Source organism: Phascolarctos cinereus, unplaced genomic scaffold, assembly GCF_003287225.1.
Source record: "Phascolarctos cinereus isolate Bilbo 61053 unplaced genomic scaffold, phaCin_HiC Scaffold_5;HRSCAF=322, whole genome shotgun sequence".
In the NCBI taxonomy this organism is placed as follows: domain Eukaryota; kingdom Metazoa; phylum Chordata; class Mammalia; order Diprotodontia; family Phascolarctidae; genus Phascolarctos; species Phascolarctos cinereus.
The window spans coordinates 420,637,032-420,655,271 of NW_027555958.1; the positions used below are offsets into that span (position 1 = coordinate 420,637,032).

Here is an 18,240-nt window from a genome sequence, read left to right on the forward strand (position 1 = left end):
AAGCAGTCATTAATATGGCTGCATCTACTTAGAGGAAAGCCTCTGGCACAGTGTCTCAGGGGTCTAACAATGGCCTTATGCTATTCATAATTCTTAGCAATCACTTAGATGAAGGTCTAGATGCCACTTAATCCAAAAATTAATAAAAGCTAGAGGGGATCCTAACTAGTCAGTGAGTCAGTCAATAAACATTAATTAAGTACCTACTATGTCCCGTGCTAATGTATGCTGGATGAAAAAGTCAGAATGAAAATCTAATGCCCTTTTCTCAATCCTCATCCCCTCTACCCCTTAGCAGCATGTGAAGTTTTTGGCCTCCTCTCTTCCCTGGATATTCTTTCCTCATTAGGTTTTTATACTACTACTCTTTCTTATCTTCTTACTGGAAGGAAAGGAGAGAAGGAAGGAAAGGGGGGAGAAGATGGGAGGGAAGAAGGAAGGGACAATGGAAAGAAGGGAAGAAGAGAGAAGGGGAGGGGAGGAAGGAAAGAGAAAGGGAGGGAGGGAGAGAGGAAAGGATGAAAGGAAGAAAAAAGGGAAGAATAACCATTTATTAAATGCTTACTATGTGCCAGGCACTGTGCTAATGTCTGAAGATACAAATGCAAGCAAAAAGAAAGATAGCCCCTGCCCTCAAGCTTACATTCTAATGGGTGCAGAAAACACACAAAAGGGAGATGAAAGATGGACCAGAAGAGGAGGAATGTACTTGGCAGCGGCAGTGTGGAGGCATGGTTTTGAAGTCCAGAAAATCAGAAACAGGACCAAGAGGGGAATGAAGGCAGGATACCCCTCTACAAAATGGAGGCTCCACGAGCCCCCCTGGAGTCTATAGGACCTACTCCCCACCACCACCACCAATGGGAGGGGGAGAGTAAGCAGGTCTTACAAAGGAAGGGTGAATTCTCCATGCTTTCTCTCAGATATGGTGAGGCTCTGCCCAAAAAAGATTTCAGATAATGGCTGTTGTTACATTGAATGAGAAAAAGATATCTTAAAATGCAGTCTAGGCTAACATTACAAAACTGAACAACCATATCTCTCTCCCCTTCCTCCAGGACCGCTCCCCTGCAGGAATCAATCAGTTTCCTCTCAAGGGTCTCTATCAGGGATCCATACTGATTAGGAGGAGGTTTGAGTGCCTTCTTGGATATAGGTCACAGATTTAGGGCTGCAAAGGACTTTAGGAGACATTGAGTTCAACCCCCTCATTTCACAGATGAGAAGACTGGGGAATGACTATGGAGCAGAGAAGCGAAACCATATGGGGCAAGAGTCATAACCTAAAACAGGGTCAGACTTCGCATGATCATGGACCCAAGGAATCGAATGGCCTAGGGTTGGGGGTGTACAGAAGAGAACAGCGTGAGCAGCCAATCAGATGCACTTCTGGTGAGCAGTCCGGGCGGGGTCTGTAAAACTGCCATTTGGGAGGGGCCACTCCTGAAGATGGATGTGGCACTTGGGCTATTTTCAGAGTAACTTGGACCAGGCCCTGTCCTGTTTGCCGAGCTGCTTAAGGGTTTGGGGCCCCACTGTCTTTCAGTTTGGCCTCTGTGTGGTTTGTCTGTTTGCTTTTCAGCTGCTGATAGAGCCTGGAGGTAGGTGAAAAGGGGTGGATGTGGGACTCTCGCAGAAAGGGTTGTTTGTGGCAGCCACTGTTAAGGGCCATCCTTGGATCAGGAGGATTAGGAAGAATCCTTGAGCCAGTTTCTTCCCCTTTTTAATGAGGGCAGGAGTCTTGGAGACTAAAAGTTCTCTTGACTTCCCGTCTTCTTGGGGGCTACATCATTCTCATTTAGTGTTCCTTGGATAAAAAGGGAGGGAATAAGCATTTATTAAGCACCTACTGTGTGCCAAGGGCTGAGCTAAGCACTTTATAAATATTATCTCATTTGCTCCTCACAGCAATCCTGGGAGGTAGGTGTCATTATTATCCCCATTTTAAAGGTAAAGAAAGAAACTGAGCCTGACAGAAGTTAAATGACTTGCTTGGAGTCACATAGGTAGTGTCTGAGGCTGGATTTGAAACTCAGGTTTTCCTGATCCTATCTGCTCCATTCTTCTAATTAGCATATTGCCCCCCACAATCATCTCTTCCTCCAGTCTTTAATCTATACCTTTTATCAACTCCTTCCCCTACTACCTACACATGCATCCTGAAAAAAAAAACCAACACAATCTCCTCAAACTATCAATCCATATGGCTACTATCTTTCACAATTAAAATCTTAGAAAACACTGTCTGCTCTCATTATCTCTTCTACCTCTGCTCTTGCAATCTGGCTTCTGACCTTATCACCCAATTGAAAATGATCTCTCCTCTTACCAATGTTTTCGTAAGTGCCGAATTTGATCACCGTATCTCAGTTTTCATTCTTCTTGACGTCTTTACAGAAGTTGACAATGGCAAATCCAGTCTCTCTGGGTTTTTGTGACATTGCTCTGTGGGTTTTCTCATCAAAACTGGAATTATTTCCAGCTTTTTCTTTGAGATATCTGGCTCCTCTGTAAGCAACCAGTGCTGTGAAGATTTAATATGGAATAGGTTTATTAAAATGCCAACAAAGAACAGGGAAGGCACTCATCTCAGCCTCCTTATATAATGTTATATACCATCTTTAGGTAAATGTCATTCAAGCTTCTGCCTCAGGTACTGCTATCCTGGGTCCTGGCGCTAGTCAAATGGCAGCTGTCTTCCATATACAAGCACATACTCATTTCTATACAAATATCCTTCCTATCCATTTAAATGTATTGTTGTTCAGTTGTTTCAGTCATGTCCAATTCTCTGTGACCCCATTTGGAGTTTTCTTGGCAAAGATACTAGAGTAGCTTGCCATTTCCTTCTCCAGCTCATTTTACAGATGAGGAAACTGAGGCAAATAGGGTGAAGTGACTTGCCCAGGGTCACACAGCTAGTAAATTTCAGAGGCCAGATTTCAACGCAGGAGGATGAGTCTTCCTGACTCCAGGTCCAGAACTCTGTTCACTGCTGCCACCCTCTTTTAGGGTATCTGGGCTTCCTTTGTTCTGTCAGTCTTCTAACTTTCCCCCACCTTCTGGTTGTCATCTTTCAGCTTGGCCTTTCATCTCCTGTCTAGGCCCTGGAGCTCTTCACAATTTGACTAGCAGCTGTCATAACACCCCAATTCCTTCTTGCTCCTGGCTCTTCTGGCAGCCCCTGCTTAGGGCTTGCTTGTTACACATATGCCCTAGGGTTTTTCTTCCATGCAATTAGGCAAAAAGGTCAACTCTCCTCAGAATTACTTGGATTATTTTGCATATATTGTCTCTTTGCTTATGGCTACTGTATTTAAACCCACACAAACACACACACACACACACACACACACACACACACACACACAGAAAACTATCATGTATAAACAACCTTCAAAAATATGGGGCCAGGAAAGGGGGGGAGGGGAAATATGGTTCACAAAAATTAAGGGAATGTAATAAGATGTAAAGGAGCAAAACAGGAGGATAATGCAGAATTTGTCAGGATAAAAGGAAAAACAAAATCCATAGGAAAGTACAGCTTGTAAGGAAAAATGTAATGAAGGTGGCCCACCTTCCACAGAATATGCGCTTTGAGTAGTTTCTTCAGTGGAGAGGATGCTTCCCTTAACAAACTAGTAGCACTGACCAGCAGCTTTTCAGGATTAAAGGGCAGTCTGTTACTGTGAGAATAGAATCTTTTTCTGTTTAAAATAAGTGGGTCCCCATTAGAGGGTTGAACCCTGCAAACTAGGCCTGCTATTTAGTACTATAATAGTCATTCTAGATACAAGAAAGATGAAAGTAAATTTAAAAAAAAAGAGTGAATATGGGTTAAAATTCGGTAGCTGCTATCACATCTTCCCCCATCCTCATAATACCCCAATCTATAAACTTTTCCTTCTGACTACAGAGCCCTGAAAATTTTCCTCAGAGATGAATATTGGAAAAGCATCCTTGCCAGATCGGACCATTGTCAGAATAGCCGCTCACTTGCCAGACCTCATTGTCTATGGAGACTTTACCCCAGAACGTCCCTCTATGGAATATTTTGATGGAATCCTCATGTTTGTGGATATTTCAGGCAAGTACGAAAGAGACTTCTAACTGTGGAAAACGGCAAGCCCGTATTGTTATATGCCTGCTAAACTGAGGAGGGGAAGAGGCTAGGGAACAAAAAATATTGGTACTTCAGCTTCATAATGGTAAATATTCTAAAGTTAAAAATAAGGTATGAGTGCAGGCAGCCCACTTTGATCAGGACTTTCCCCTTCTCCTTCAACACCTTTAATTAAATTATAAAGTTGGAAAAGTTGATTTCATACCTGAAGCCTCTCTTGTATGCCCTTTAGCCCTCTCCCTAGGATGCTCTTCTCCCTTTTCTGCTTTTGGGTGACCATAGCCTTTGCCTTATTAAAACCTGCTTCCCAGGAGAGGATTTAATATTAGTAATCTACACTAAAGTGTTAATCTGTCAAGGTGCCCTCATCTCCAATTGTAGAATAAAAGCCTCTCTCTTAATTAGTAATTTCAGAGACCATTGAGTAAATAGGAGAAAATATTTGGAGGGGCAGGCTAAGGGGACAGAAGAGATCTTCTGGGAATCACCCCAAATCATGTAGATATGAATGATTGCTTCCTCCTTGTCACAAACCATTAAAAAAAAAAAGCAACAGCTGGGTCCTGCTGCTTCCTGATTTAGGCCTCTTCTTCTGACTGCTTTCTGACTCTTCCTAGAATCCAAATGAGTTCCTTGTACCTGTGCCCTAGGTTTCACGGCGATGACTGAGAAGTTCAGCACAGCCATGTACATGGACCGTGGGGCTGAACAGCTGGTGGATATTCTCAATCGACACATAAGCGTCATTGTGGAAAGTAAGTAGGAGAGCCAGGTTTTGGCTTGAAAACTTGCTACCTCATTACTGTTCCTGTGTCAGGGGATTATAACTGAGAGGAGAGCCGTGCTAGGCACTTTCATATTGACCCTTTCTGTTTTCTCTTAGTCTCTCTAGACTAGTGATGCATGTAGGGAACAGGTATTTATGTTGCTGGGGTTTGGGGGTGGGATGAGGAGCTAGACCCATTTGAATTGGGGAAAGGCCTAAAGCACAATATCATTTCCAAAAGGAATGCACTTTTCATATTGAAATCAGCTATTGCTTCATTCTTCATAGTTGTATTCCCAGTGTCTAACAAAGTCCCTGACAGGTAGTAGGTGCTTAATGAAAGTTTGTTGATTACCTGAGTGATCAAAGCAATAACTCAAAAGAGGTCAATAAAGTATTATCAAACAGCTGTAATGAAACAGAATGGTTTCAAGAGAATTGGCTCTCTGTCTTGTTATCCTACTTCCTACTATGTCTGTGTCCTTTAGCTTCATTCTGCAATAAAAGGAAAGAGCTTTTTGGTTTTTCTCATAACGCTTTTGGTTTTTGTTTTTAAAGAAATCAGTATATGATTTTCCCTCTCCTTTTCTCAGAGGTGCTGATTTTTGGAGGAGACATCTTAAAGTTTGCAGGTACCGGCTTTGCTGATCTGGGAGGGGGAGGGGGTAAGAAAGCTTTGTAGAGGTCCCTACACCCTAAATAGGGTTGCTGTTATTGTTTGTCCTTCATTCTCAAAGGGACTCCCCAAAAGAGGAGCAGCAAGGGACAGATGTAAAGTCAGCTTGAAGAGTTTTATGCCTACAAAGTTCCCTATAGAAATACCCAAATGGGCTGGTCCCTGAGGGAAAACCAAAAGTGTGACCCTTCTCTATCCCACTCTGTGCGTCACTTAAAGGGGATGCGTTGCTAGCCTTGTGGAAGGTTGAGAGAAAGCAGCTGAAGAACTTTATCACCGTGGTGGTTAAATGCAGTCTAGAAATCCATGGGGTGTTTGAGAATCAAGAGTCAGAAGAAGGTCTGGATATCCGAGTCAAGATTGGTAAGTAACTGAAAGAAAACGTATGGGTGGTCATGTCATTTTTCATTCATTGATTTTCTAGAAAATTATTAAGACCTTCATATGTATGGAGTGCAACTTATTCTCACTAAACAAATATGCCCCCTGAAGGGGGTATGAAGATGAATAAGACATCCTTTCCTCTAGAAGGACTTAAAATCAGGCAGAGGTGATAAGATACCCAAATAAATGCAGTAATTATGATTTGGGCATAAGAGGAATAAAAGTGCCAGTACTTTAGATAAGGGAGACATAGATCTTATTGTTATTAGTAATGGTAATCCTATCTCATGCTTCCATAGGGCCTTAAGGTTTCCAAAGCATTTTCTTCATAACAACCCTGTGAGGTAGGTTGTACAAAACATTTAAAACTTTTCAGAATGTTTTACATATAATATCTCATTTAAATCTCCCAGTGGCCCAGTAGGGTATTGTAGGTATTATACATCACAAGTGTCAGAGACAGATTTTGAGCTGAAATCTTTCTGGGTTTTTTTGTTTGCTTGTTTTGGAGACAGTGGGGTTAAGTGACTTGCCCAGGGTCACACAGCTAGTAAGTGTCTGAGGCCAGATTTGAACTCAGGACCTCCTGACTCCAGGGCCTGTGCTTTGTCCACTATACCACCTAGCTCCCCTGAGCCTAAATGTTTCCGAGTCCATGCCTGCTCTGCTATTACCTCCATTTTCCAGATGAGAAAAATAAGCTGCAATGAAGTTGAACTATTTGCAGAGTCACACAGTCGAGTATTTATTAAGTACCTACTGTATGCCAGACACTATGGAAACAATTTTTATTAAAAGTATTTTATTTTTATTTTCCCCAGTAACATGTAAGAACAATTTTTAACATTTGTTTTTAAAACTTTGAGTTCCAGATTCTCTCCCTTTCTCCCTCCCCACCCCCACCTTCAATGAGAAGGCAAGCAATTCAATGTATGTTATACGTGTGTAGTCATGCAAAACATATCCATAATAGCCATATTGTGAAAAAAAAAACATAGACAAAAAAACTCAAGAAAATAAAGTTTTAAAAAAATCTATATTCAGATACCATCAGTTCTTTCTCTGGGGATGGATAGCATTTTTCATCATAAGTCCTTCAAAGTTGTCTTGAATCATTGTATTGCTGAGAATAGCTAAGTCATTCACAACTTATCATCCTATAATATTGCTGTTACTTTGTATACAATACATTTCACTTTGCATCAGCCCGTGCAAGTCTTTTCAGGTTTTTCTGAGAGCAGCCTGCTTTCTTATAGTACAATAGTATTCCATCATAATTACATTGACAACCTATTCAGCCATTCCCCAATTGATGGGTATCCTTTCAACTTCTAATTCTTTGCCCCCAGAAAAGAGCTGCTATAAATATTTTTGTCCATATAGGTCCTTTTCCTTTTTGTTTTTTGTCTCTTTTGGGATACAGACTTAGTAGTGATATTGCTAGGTCAAAGAGTATACATGGTTTTATAGCCCTTTGGGCATAGTTTCAAATTGCTCTATGGAATGGTTGAATCAATTCACAACTCGACCGACAATGCATTAAAGTCTCATTTTTCCCACATTCCCTCCAACATTTGTTATTTACCTTTTCTGTCCTATTAGCCAGTCTAATAGGTATGAGTTAGTACCTCAGAATTGTTTTAATTTGTATTTATTCTGTCAATAATGAGTTAGAGTATTTCTTCATATGGCTATAGATAGCTTTTATTACTTCATCTGAAAACTGATCATATCTTTTAATCATTTATCAATTGGAGAATGCCTTATTTTTACAAATTTGACTCAGTTCTCTGTATGTTTGAGAAATGAAGCCTTTATCAGAGAAACTTGCTCCAAAATTTTTTTTCACAGTTACTATTGCTAACTGTATTTCACTCTATCCTATCCCCTCACCCCTGTTTATTCTATTCTTTCTCTCCTTTCACCCTGTCCATTCTCAAAAGTGTTTTACTTCTCATTACCTCCTCCCATCACCCAGTCTGCCCTCCCTTTTATCACCCCTTCCCCTTCTGTCATCCTCTTCCCCTTCTACTTTCCTATAGGGTAAGATAGATTTCCATACCCAATTGACTGTGTATGTTATTCCCTCTTTGAGCCAACTCTGATGAGAGTGAGGTTCACTCATTCCACTTTACTTCCCCACTCTTTCCCTCCATGGTAAAGCTTTTTCTTGCCTCTTTTATGTGAGATAATTTATCCCATTCTACCTTTCCCTTTCTCTTTCTCCCAGTACTTTCCTCTCCCACCCTTTAATTTTATTTTTTTAGATATCTTACCTTCATATTCAATTCACAGCTGTGCCCTCTGACTACATATTCTCCTTTTAACTGCCCTAATAATGCAAAAGTTCTTATGAGGTACAAATATCATCTTCCCATGTAGGTATGTAAACAGTTTAACTTTATTAAGCCCCTTATGATTTCCCTGTCCTGTTTACCTTTTTATGTTTCCCTTGAGTCTTGTATTTGAAAGTCAGATTTTCTATTCAGCTCTGGTCTTTTCATCAAGAGTGCCTGAAAGTCTTCTAACTCATTTGAATGTCTATTTTTTTCCCCTAAAGGATTATACTCAGTTTTGTTGGGTAGGTGATTCATGGTTGTAGTACAATCTCCTTTGCCCTCTAGAATATCATATTCCAAGCCCTCTTGTCCTTTAATGTAGAAGTGGCTAAATCTTATGTTATCTTGACTGTGGTTCCACCGTACTTGAATTGTTTCTTTCTGGCTGCTTGCAATATTTTCTCCTTGACCTGAGAACTCTGGAATTTGCTATAATATTCCTGGCAGTTTTCATTTTGGGATCTCTTTTAGGAGTTGATAGGTGGATTCTTTCAATTTCTATTTTGCCCTCTGGTTCTAGAATATCAGGGCAGTTTTCCCTGATAATTTCTTGAAAGATGATATCTAGGCTCTTTTTCTGGTCATGGCTTTCAGGTAATCCAGTGATTTTAAAATTCTCTCTCCTGGATCTATTTGCCAGTTCAGTTGTTTTTCCAATGAGATATTTCACATTGTCTTTTTTTTTTTCATTCTTTTGGTTTTGTCTGATTGTTTCTTGATTTCTTATAAAGTTATTAGCTTTCATTTGCTGCATTCTAATTTTTAAGAAATTATTTTCTTCAGTGAGCTTTTGGACTTCCTTTACCATTAGGCCAGTTCTGCTTTTTAAGACATTCTTCTCCTCATTGGCTTTTTACACCTCTTTTACCATTTGGCCTAGTCTGTTTTTTAAGGTGTTATTTTCTTCAGTACTTTTTTTGGTCTTTTTTACCAGGCTGTTGACTTGTTTTCATGATTTTCTTGTATCACTCTCATTTCTCTTCCCCAGTTGTCCTCTACCTCTCTTACTTGATTTTCAAAGTCCTTTTGGAGCTCTTCCATGGCCCTCAGACCAATTCATATTTTTCTTGGAGGCTTTGGATGTAGGAGTTTTGACTTTGTTTTCTTTGTTGTTGCCTGCTTCTGTTTTGCTAGGGCCAGGGCTGGGCTGGTGTGGCCTGTGCTGGACTGCACTCCATTCTCACCCAGGTGGGACAGATCTCTTCTGCTGACCTTCTAAGTTGTCTGAAAACTGCCACTGCTGCCAATGATTCAGTTGCCCAGAAGTCTGCTCCTGCTTTGTTGTGTCCAGGTCTGTGCTTTCTTGCCAACCTTCCAAGTTGTCTTGGGCTAGAAATTTGTTACACTCTGTTTTTTTGTGGGCTCTGCTGCTCTGGAATTTGTTTGAAGTCATTTTTTAAAGATATTTGGGAAGGGTTTGGAGATGAGCTGAGGGGACTGTTTGCCCTTACTCTGCCATCTTGGCTTCTGGATACAAATTTTTATAAATGACATAATCCCTATGTACATTAGCTTGTATTCTAATGGTGGGAGGGGGAGTATGAATACATACAGCATAAATATAAAAATACATACATACAAATGTATATTTATGCAAATACTTAAATACAACGTAGTTTGGGAATGAGGGCACTTGTACTTGGAGGAATCAGAAAAAGCTTCATGCAGAAAATATGTTTGAGCTTCATCTTAGAGGAAAGAGGAATTCTGTGGATCTAAGGTAAGAATGGAGTGCATTCTAGATGTAGCATGATCACTCTAGCTCTCTCTCCCAAAGCTTGGCCTACAATAGTTCCCCTCAGGGTTCTAGGGAAATCTGAGAGGTTCGTGAGGTGTCTCTTTCCTCTGTCATCAGCTTGAGCCACCACCAACTCTTTTCCTTCTATTTTCAGTGTCCAATGACTAGCATCCCAGTTCAATTTCATTACTTACCTTAATTAGTTTTTACAAAAAGATTTTTACTTCAAAGACAGCCAAAGCAAACATAAAAACATTCCCTCCCATCTCCATCGCAAGGGCATATTCTTCACCACCCCAGTTGGCTCAGTTTCAATAGAGTATATAGGTCAGGAGTGGGGATCCTGCAGCCTCGAGGCCACATGTGGCTTTCTAAGTCCTTGGGTGCAGCCTTTTGACTGAGTCCAAGTTTTACAGAACAAATCCCCTTCCAAGTACATGTCCAGAGGCAGCAGATGAGTACTTGTCTCATCTACTGCTGAGCTGGGGACCTGAAAGTCATTCCTTACTCCTTGAGGCATCAATGCTGTACTGACTACAGACCTTAACCGTGGAACCCTAGGATTGTTGAGGACCCCTCTAGACCTTTTGAATTTACAAGTTTGTAGGCTCCACTCCCTTCAGTGGCCACCAAGCTACCTCAAGAATGCTGAATCCGGAAGACAGTAGCTGAGACTGACAGACCTTTTTTGAATGCATTCACAGCCAATCAAAGGGCCTCCTTGTCAATAGTAGTTAGCCATCCAGAACCAATTATCGAGTGCCTAAATAGGCTCCGTGGTCAGTCTTTCCAAGATCATTCCCTTATACATCATCACAGTTCTCTAAGAAACAGCCCCCTAGTGTGCTCCAGGTAGAGAGACACTATTGGCGTGCACCAGACCCCCATTACAAAAGCTTTGAGGACAAGGGCAAAAGCATGGAGAAAAAAGATGGGATGTCAAAAGTGGGGAACAGAGAAGAGGCCGGTTGGAAAGGGGAGTAGCATCCAGTGAGGCTGAAAAGGTAGGTTAGGGCCAGGTTGTGTAGGACCTGAAAGGTTAACAGAGGGGTTTACAGGATGACCTGGGAGTTGGCTGGGTATGATAACAAGCATCCTATATGTAATGTTTGCTCTTGGTTTTAGCAGCTGTTATTAACTATATTAAGGAAAGGTACATTTGTTCCTATGCTTCCTGGTGTTTTTAACAAACAGGTGTGGGATTTTGTCAGAAAGCCTTTTTAGTATTTTTTTACATAACCATGTAATTCTTATTATTATTTACATGATTTATTATATTTATAGTCTTTCTTATGTTGAACTAACCCTGCATTCCTAGTAGTTCTACAACCTGGTCATAGTGTATAGTCCTTCTGATATGTTGTTGTAGCCCATTTGCCAATATTTTGCTTAAAATTCTTGTGTCAATGCTCATTAGGGATACTGTTCTATAATTTTTTTTTCCTTTGTCTTTCTCTGGTTTGAGTAGGAGGACTATGTATTTTGTTTTGGTTTTTTGTTTGTTTGTTTGTTTTTGGTGAGGCATTTGGGGTTAAGCAACTTGCCCGGGGTCACACAGCTAGTATCAAGTATCTGAGGCCAGATTTGAACTCAGGTCTTCCTGTGTCCAGGGCCAGTGCTCTATCCACTGTACCACCTGGCTACCCCTGCGACTATGTATTTGTATCATAAAAAGAGATTTGGAAGAATGCCTTCTTTTCCTATTATTGCAAACAGTTTGTATAATTTTGGAATTACTTGTTCTTTGAATGTTTGATAGAATTCACTTGTAAATCCATCTGGTCCTGGAGTTTTTTCATTGGGCATTCATTTTTGACTTACTCATATTATTCAGTTACTTCAATATTGGCTTATTTAAATGGTCTACTTCTTTTGTTAATCTAGGTAGTTTATATTTTTGTAAGTATCAGTCATTTATAACATTATTAATGTAATGCCTCATTTTTGAGAAAGAGAAGAATCCTCCCACTTTCTAAGTTTCTTCCTCTTTTCTACCCTTGCTCCCCAACCCCACCAAAATACAGTCAAAATACAAAAATACAAAAAAAAAAAAAGATTTTGCCTTGGGGGATGAATGAAAACTTAAAATCCCTGAAGTCAATGTGGGTTCAGGCCATTCCTCCTGTCTATAGAGGAGATAGAATCTTCCCATTCCCACCTCCATCTCTGAGAAGACTATTACACAAAGCTATATGATTATGATGGAATACTATTGTGCTATAAGAAATGATGCTTTCAGAAAAACCCAGAAAGACTTACATGAACTGAGACAAAGTGAAGTGAGCAGAACCAGGAGAACATGGTACACAGTAACAGCAATATTGTACAATGATCGGCTGTGAATGACTTAACTATTCTCAGCAATATAATGGTCTAAGACAATTCCAAAGGACTCGTGATGAAAAATGCTATCTACCTCCAGAGAAAACACTGATGGGAATCTAAATGCAGTTCGAAGCTTACTTCTTTTTTTCACTTTATTTTTCTTGGGTTTGAGGTTTGGTTTTGTATCTTGTTCTGGTCTGTGGTTTTTTCACAACAAGACTAATATGGATTTTCTTTTTTAAGACTTATACATAAATTAGTACTCTTTCTTTTTTCTTTTCTCTTAATCACTCAGGATCTATCCTATAAGGCTGAAATTTGTTTTGCTTGTGATTATCAACCTCTCTTGTTTTAGTCTTTTATCTCAACCTCTGGTCCGTGTAGTTAGCCCTTAATAAATGCTTAATGGAGTAGATTTATATCAACTGTTGTAACAATTACTTGCTGTCCTTGCATAAGAGACCCTGCAGTTTTTGTTTAAAAGAACTTCTTTCATGATTGTAAAAGCATTTGTTTACTTCCCCTTATCTCCTGCCCTTGAATAGGGGATGTTTTCTTATAAATCCTTCAGACTGCTTTCTAAATATTCTCTTTCTCTCCCTTGGGTGATCCCTTTCTTTTTTTACTCATCTTGAAAAGCTTTACTTATCTAAGTTGCTACAGGATGCTGCTGCTGATTGGCTGTGTACTCTAAGCTACTAGGCTGTGGATATAGAGTAAGAGATTACCTCTGGTGTGAGGTTAGGTGCATCCAGTAGTATTGTCTTTCAGAGGCACGTGGATATGGTGATGATATAAAACAAAATATTTCTATACATATCTTTTATTTGTTTGAACACATAGCTTCAAGGCCCTAGGGCATCATGAAAAAAATATAAAAATGCCAAAAAAAATTTTAACGGCTTTGACCATACCCTCCACATATCTTTGCCACCCCCATTCAAGGTTTTGCCATCTAACTCCTCACTTCTACCTTCATTGTGTCAAAAAGTGGTCTGTTATTTAATAGCTAGCAATTATATAGCGGCTACTATGTGCCAGGGATTATGCTAAGTGCTTTACAATTATTTTTTCTTTTGATCCTCACAACCACCCTGGGGAGGTAGGGGCTATTATTTTCTCCATTTCACAGGTGAAGAAACTAAGGCAGACAGAGGTGAAGTTGATTTGCCCAGGGTCACATAAGCAGGATCTAAGGCTAGATTTGAACTTAGGTCTTCCTGACTCTGGGTGCTGTGCTCTATGTATTGAGCAACCTAACTGTGCCAGTATTTGTCACCTTATACCTTTGTATGAATACACTTCACAGTTCAGGTTACTAGAGACCCATTTCCAAAAACCTGCTGGTAATAAAAGAATACTTGTCCTATTATTAAAAGAATTTCTCCTAGGACCTAGAACCCATCGTGTGCTCCACTCCCCACAGCAATAGGTCTCCTCCCCATCTCTTCCATGTCATCCGGATTCATCCTTATCTTGTCTGTGTCTTTGTCCTTAACCAGGCTGAGGGGTAAGGTTAGGATACTAGATCGAGTGTTTCAAATCCTTTTCTTAGAGCTCATTTTGGTGGAGAACATGAATGATATGAACTTATTCACACTCAATAATCCATCAGTAAACATTTATTAAGTGCCTGCTATGTGCTAAGCATTGGGGATACAAAAAGAGGCAAAAGACTATCCCTGCCCTCAGGGAGCTTAAGCTCAGATGAGCTCAAGTTTCATCTCTAAATTCCAGGTCTATATGAGCCTTTTTCTGACTCCTTATTCCCCAAACCCCTGGTTGCCCCAACAAATCATCACCCAATATTCTTTCCTGTGTGAAGACTTCTGTTGGCTCAGAACTATAACAACTCTATCAGAGTTTGTCATCACTGGTTCCAGATGCTAGAATCATTCATTCATTGTGCTCACTGACTGGGTACATGGGCTGGGGTACGTGCTTCTTCATACTGCCTTGCTTCTCACCCCACACTCCCCAAACTGTGGTTCACGCTGTGAGGCAACCCAAATCCTCTCAGAATCTATACTCTACCCATGTCTTTCAGGTAAAAAATAGATCTGGGAATCTTCATTGCCAAACCACTGTCAAAGACACAGTCACTGACTCTTGCTCCCCCAGTTTCAACAGTCATGTCACTCTCCCACTCCCTCTCCCTCTTCTATTAATATTCTATTCCTATTATTCCCTCCCCCCTTTTTTTTTTGTTCTAGACCAGTATTTTCATCAATATGGGGAGATCATGGTATGGAAACTCTACTGATGCAGGTCAACAATTTGTCTCTAATTCTTGAAATCTGAGTCCCGAAGAGTTGCTTAAGGCACTAAGAAAGCAAGTGCCTCGCTGTTCAGTCAGTAAGAGTCACAGGCAGGTCCTGACCCCAGATTTTCTGAATGTGATGGGGAGCCCTCCATCCACTAGACCAGTGGACCCAATACAAACTGTGAACGTCCAGATTGCCAGCCACACCAACACCGCTGATCAGCAGCAGCAGGAGATCCTCCCAGCGCTCCTGTGGAGCCAGGAAGATCACGCTCAGCTTTCTGCTTCAGACACTCAGCCTCTGCCACATCAGAATCAATGCAGGAGCGTGGCTTGGGTGGAAAAGAAGCAAAGAAAGAGAAAGCCAAGGTTCCTGAGCACAAGCTGCACAGACTTTACAGTTTTGTGGGAGACCAGGGCTAGGATGGAGGCAGCTAGGTGACTCAGTGGATAGAGCACCGGGCCTGGAGTCAGAAAGACCTGAGCCCAAATCTGTCCTCAGACACTCACTAGCTGTGTTACCCTGGGCCAGTCACTTAATTTCTGTTTGCCTTCATCCCCTGGAGAAGGGAATGGCAAACCGCTCCAGTGTCTTTGCCAAGAAAACCCCATTGTCAGTATTGGCATGAAGAGTCAGACACAACTGAATGACTGAACGACAACAACAACAATAACCCAAACTGGGGTAGAGGTGGGAGACAGGAATAGTTCCTAGTCCTCTGTGACATTAGAGGTAGCATGTCCCAGGATATAGAGAACTGGACTTGGAATAAGGTGCAGATCCCACCGTATACACCTATTCACAATGCTATCATCAAGTCACTTTACTTTTCAAGTCCTCAGTTTCTTCATCTGTAAAACAGAGATAATAATCCTTGTGTAACATGTCTCTCTGGCTCACACTGTCAGAGAGTCAGGTGTGTTACATTCACTCTTCCCTCAGGCTTCTCCACTATCCTTAGGGAGTTAAGGGCCTTTCTTCTCTGCCATTTGGCTCAAGCCCTGATTATATACTGATTGTATTCCCACTGCTTAGGGGTCCAGACATCCCAGTTCCTAAACAGTCAGCTTTGCTTTTACAGAAGGATATTTAACTTCACTTACTAGCTGTATGACCCTGGCAAGTCGCTTAGTCCTGTTTGCCTCAGTTTCTTCATCTGTAAAATGAGCTAAAGAAGGAAATGGCAAACCACATCAGTATCTTTGCCAAGAAAATCTCAAATGGGGTCACAAAGAGTCAAGCATGGCTGAAATGACTGAACAACAATGTTTAACTTCAAAGTTATAGCAAGAAACAAACACATTTTCCATAGCATTTCATTGGCATAATTAATCCCCACCCTTTACCACCTTGGTTTCTGTGGCCAGGAAGGGAGCGATTAGGTTCAGTTCCTAAATCACATAAGTCCCAGCAAGTTTCAACTCCAAAACCAGCCCTAGGCTAGTTTCCTAGGATCCTGGCTTCTCAGGGCTTCCCTACTGGGCTGGTAGCAACATCTGGCCTGGAATCCCAGTCTCCTAGACCCCTTGGCTTTAGCTCCCAGGCCCAGGATACCACTCCATGCACATATTACTGAAAAGAACATCTCTCACTCAAAAGCATAGATATAGATGGATTTTTCCTTAAAATGATAAGAATCATCTACCTAAAACCACCAGCAAGCATTACTTGTAATGGGAATAAGCTAGAAGCCATCCCAATAAGATCAGGAGTGAAATAAAGATGCCCATTATCACCAATATTATTCAATATTATATTAGAAAGGCTAGTAATAGCAATAAGAGAAGAAAAAGAAATTGCAGGAATCAGAATGGGCAATGAGATAATAAAACTATCTCTCTTTCCAGACAATATGGTAATATTTTGGAAAATCCTAGCGATTCAACTAAAAAGATTGTTGAAATAATTAATAATTTTGGCAAAGTAGTGGGATATAAAATAAAACCAACATAAATTCATCAACATTTTTATGTATCACCAACAAAACCCTGCAAGAAGAGATAGTAAGAGGTACTCCATTTAAAATAACTGTACACTATATGAAATACATGGGAATATATCTGTCAAGACAAACCCCAGAACTACATGGACATAATTATAACTTTTTATACAAATGAAGTCAGATTTAAATAATTGGAGAAATATTCATTGTTTGTGGGTAGGCAGAGCCAATATAATAAAAATGACAATTCTACCTAAGTTAATCTACTTACTCAATGCCATCTCAACTAAACTACCAAAAATTATTTTATTGAGCTACAAAAAATAATAATAAAATTCATTCAGAAGAACAAAAGGTCAAGAATATCAAAGGAATTAATGGGAAAAAGTAAAGAAAGCAAGTCTAGCAATACCAGATCTTATATTATAAGGCAGTCATTATCAAAACTATCTAACACTGGCTAAAAAATAATGAAAAGTGAAGTGAGTAGAACCAAGAGAAACTTGTTTACAATAACAGCAATATTATTCAAAGAATAATTATGAACAATCAAGTTATTCTGAGTACTGTAAATATTCACATCAACTATAAAGGACCTATGAAGGGAGATGCTATCCACCTCCAGAGAAAGAACAGGTAAATAGAAGTACTCATAGTATGGTTTTACATATATTTATAAATCTGCATCAAATGGTGGCCTTCTCTAGTGCAGGGTAGGGAGGGAGAGTGGGAGATAGTTTGAAACTTAAAAATGTAACCAAAAAAATGAAGAGAAAAAAAGATGAAGCAAACAATTTAAAAAAAAAAAGAAAAGAAAAAGAACATATGAAACAGACCCAGACTCCAAGCCCATTTTGTGGGGCCAAATGGCCCAGGGGGAGAAGGGGGCAACCCTTAAATCCCTCGTCCATTTAACTTCATATTGTCACTTGCTATAAGAAAATGAGTCCTGGATGCAAAAGAAAAGAGACTGTCTCAGGCAATTTTAGAGATGTAGCCAAATTCCAGCTTTGTAGCCAATGGAAAGAGACAGCTCCCAACTGTATGATAAACCAAAAATGTTCCTGCCCCGCGCCAGTCGTCTCGTTTCCCAGAAGCAGGTCCTTGGAGTCTCCCATGGTAGTGCCTCCATCTTAGGTGATCTGGACGTCCATTATCCATGTATTATCTCATAGTGTTGTTATGAGCAAAACATTCTACCAACCTTAAAGTACCATATAAATGTGAGTTATCAATATTATCATCAGGTTTTTAAAGCCTAGTTTTAGTTTTGAGGATAGAAAAAAAGTCCAGGAATGGGTAGATTTAATTTTTCCAAATGTCAGTAGAAACGTGCATTCTCTTCACCTTGGTTCTCTGGCTACAGGATCTCTGACTCCTGACCCACAAAGACAATGGAGACTTTCCTGCCAAGAAATGGGAAGCCAACTTAACTATTGGTACAAACCTGTCCCTTGCTTTGCCAGGACTGTCAGCTGGCCACATCAAAAAACTGGTGTTTGGAGATGAAAAAAGTTACTTTCTGGTGATTGGCCAGGCTGTGGAAGATGTCCGCTTTGCAGAGAGCATGGCACAGATGAATGATACTATTCTGTCACCAAACTGCTGGCAACTCTGTGACCGGAGTGTGATTGAAATTGAGAGGATTCCCGACCAAAGAGCTGTTAAGGTAGGGGGTGTTAA

At 40.4% G+C, this 18,240-nt stretch overlaps 1 protein-coding gene across 1 annotated transcript in view; it reads left to right on the top strand.

Moving 5' to 3' along the window:
- Positions 1–1,148: 1,148 nt before the first annotated feature.
- Positions 1,149–18,240, top strand: part of ADCY10 (adenylate cyclase 10) — a 134,104-nt gene continuing 117,012 nt past the window's right edge. Inside the window, exons 1-6 of the mRNA XM_078155791.1 lie at positions 1,149–1,392; positions 3,917–4,087; positions 4,774–4,878; positions 5,483–5,521; positions 5,785–5,928; positions 18,024–18,226. Coding sequence (XP_078011917.1) covers positions 3,940–4,087; positions 4,774–4,878; positions 5,483–5,521; positions 5,785–5,928; positions 18,024–18,226 — 639 coding nt within the window. The 5' untranslated portion in view covers positions 1,149–1,392; positions 3,917–3,939. The remainder of the gene's footprint in view (positions 1,393–3,916; positions 4,088–4,773; positions 4,879–5,482; positions 5,522–5,784; positions 5,929–18,023; positions 18,227–18,240) is intronic.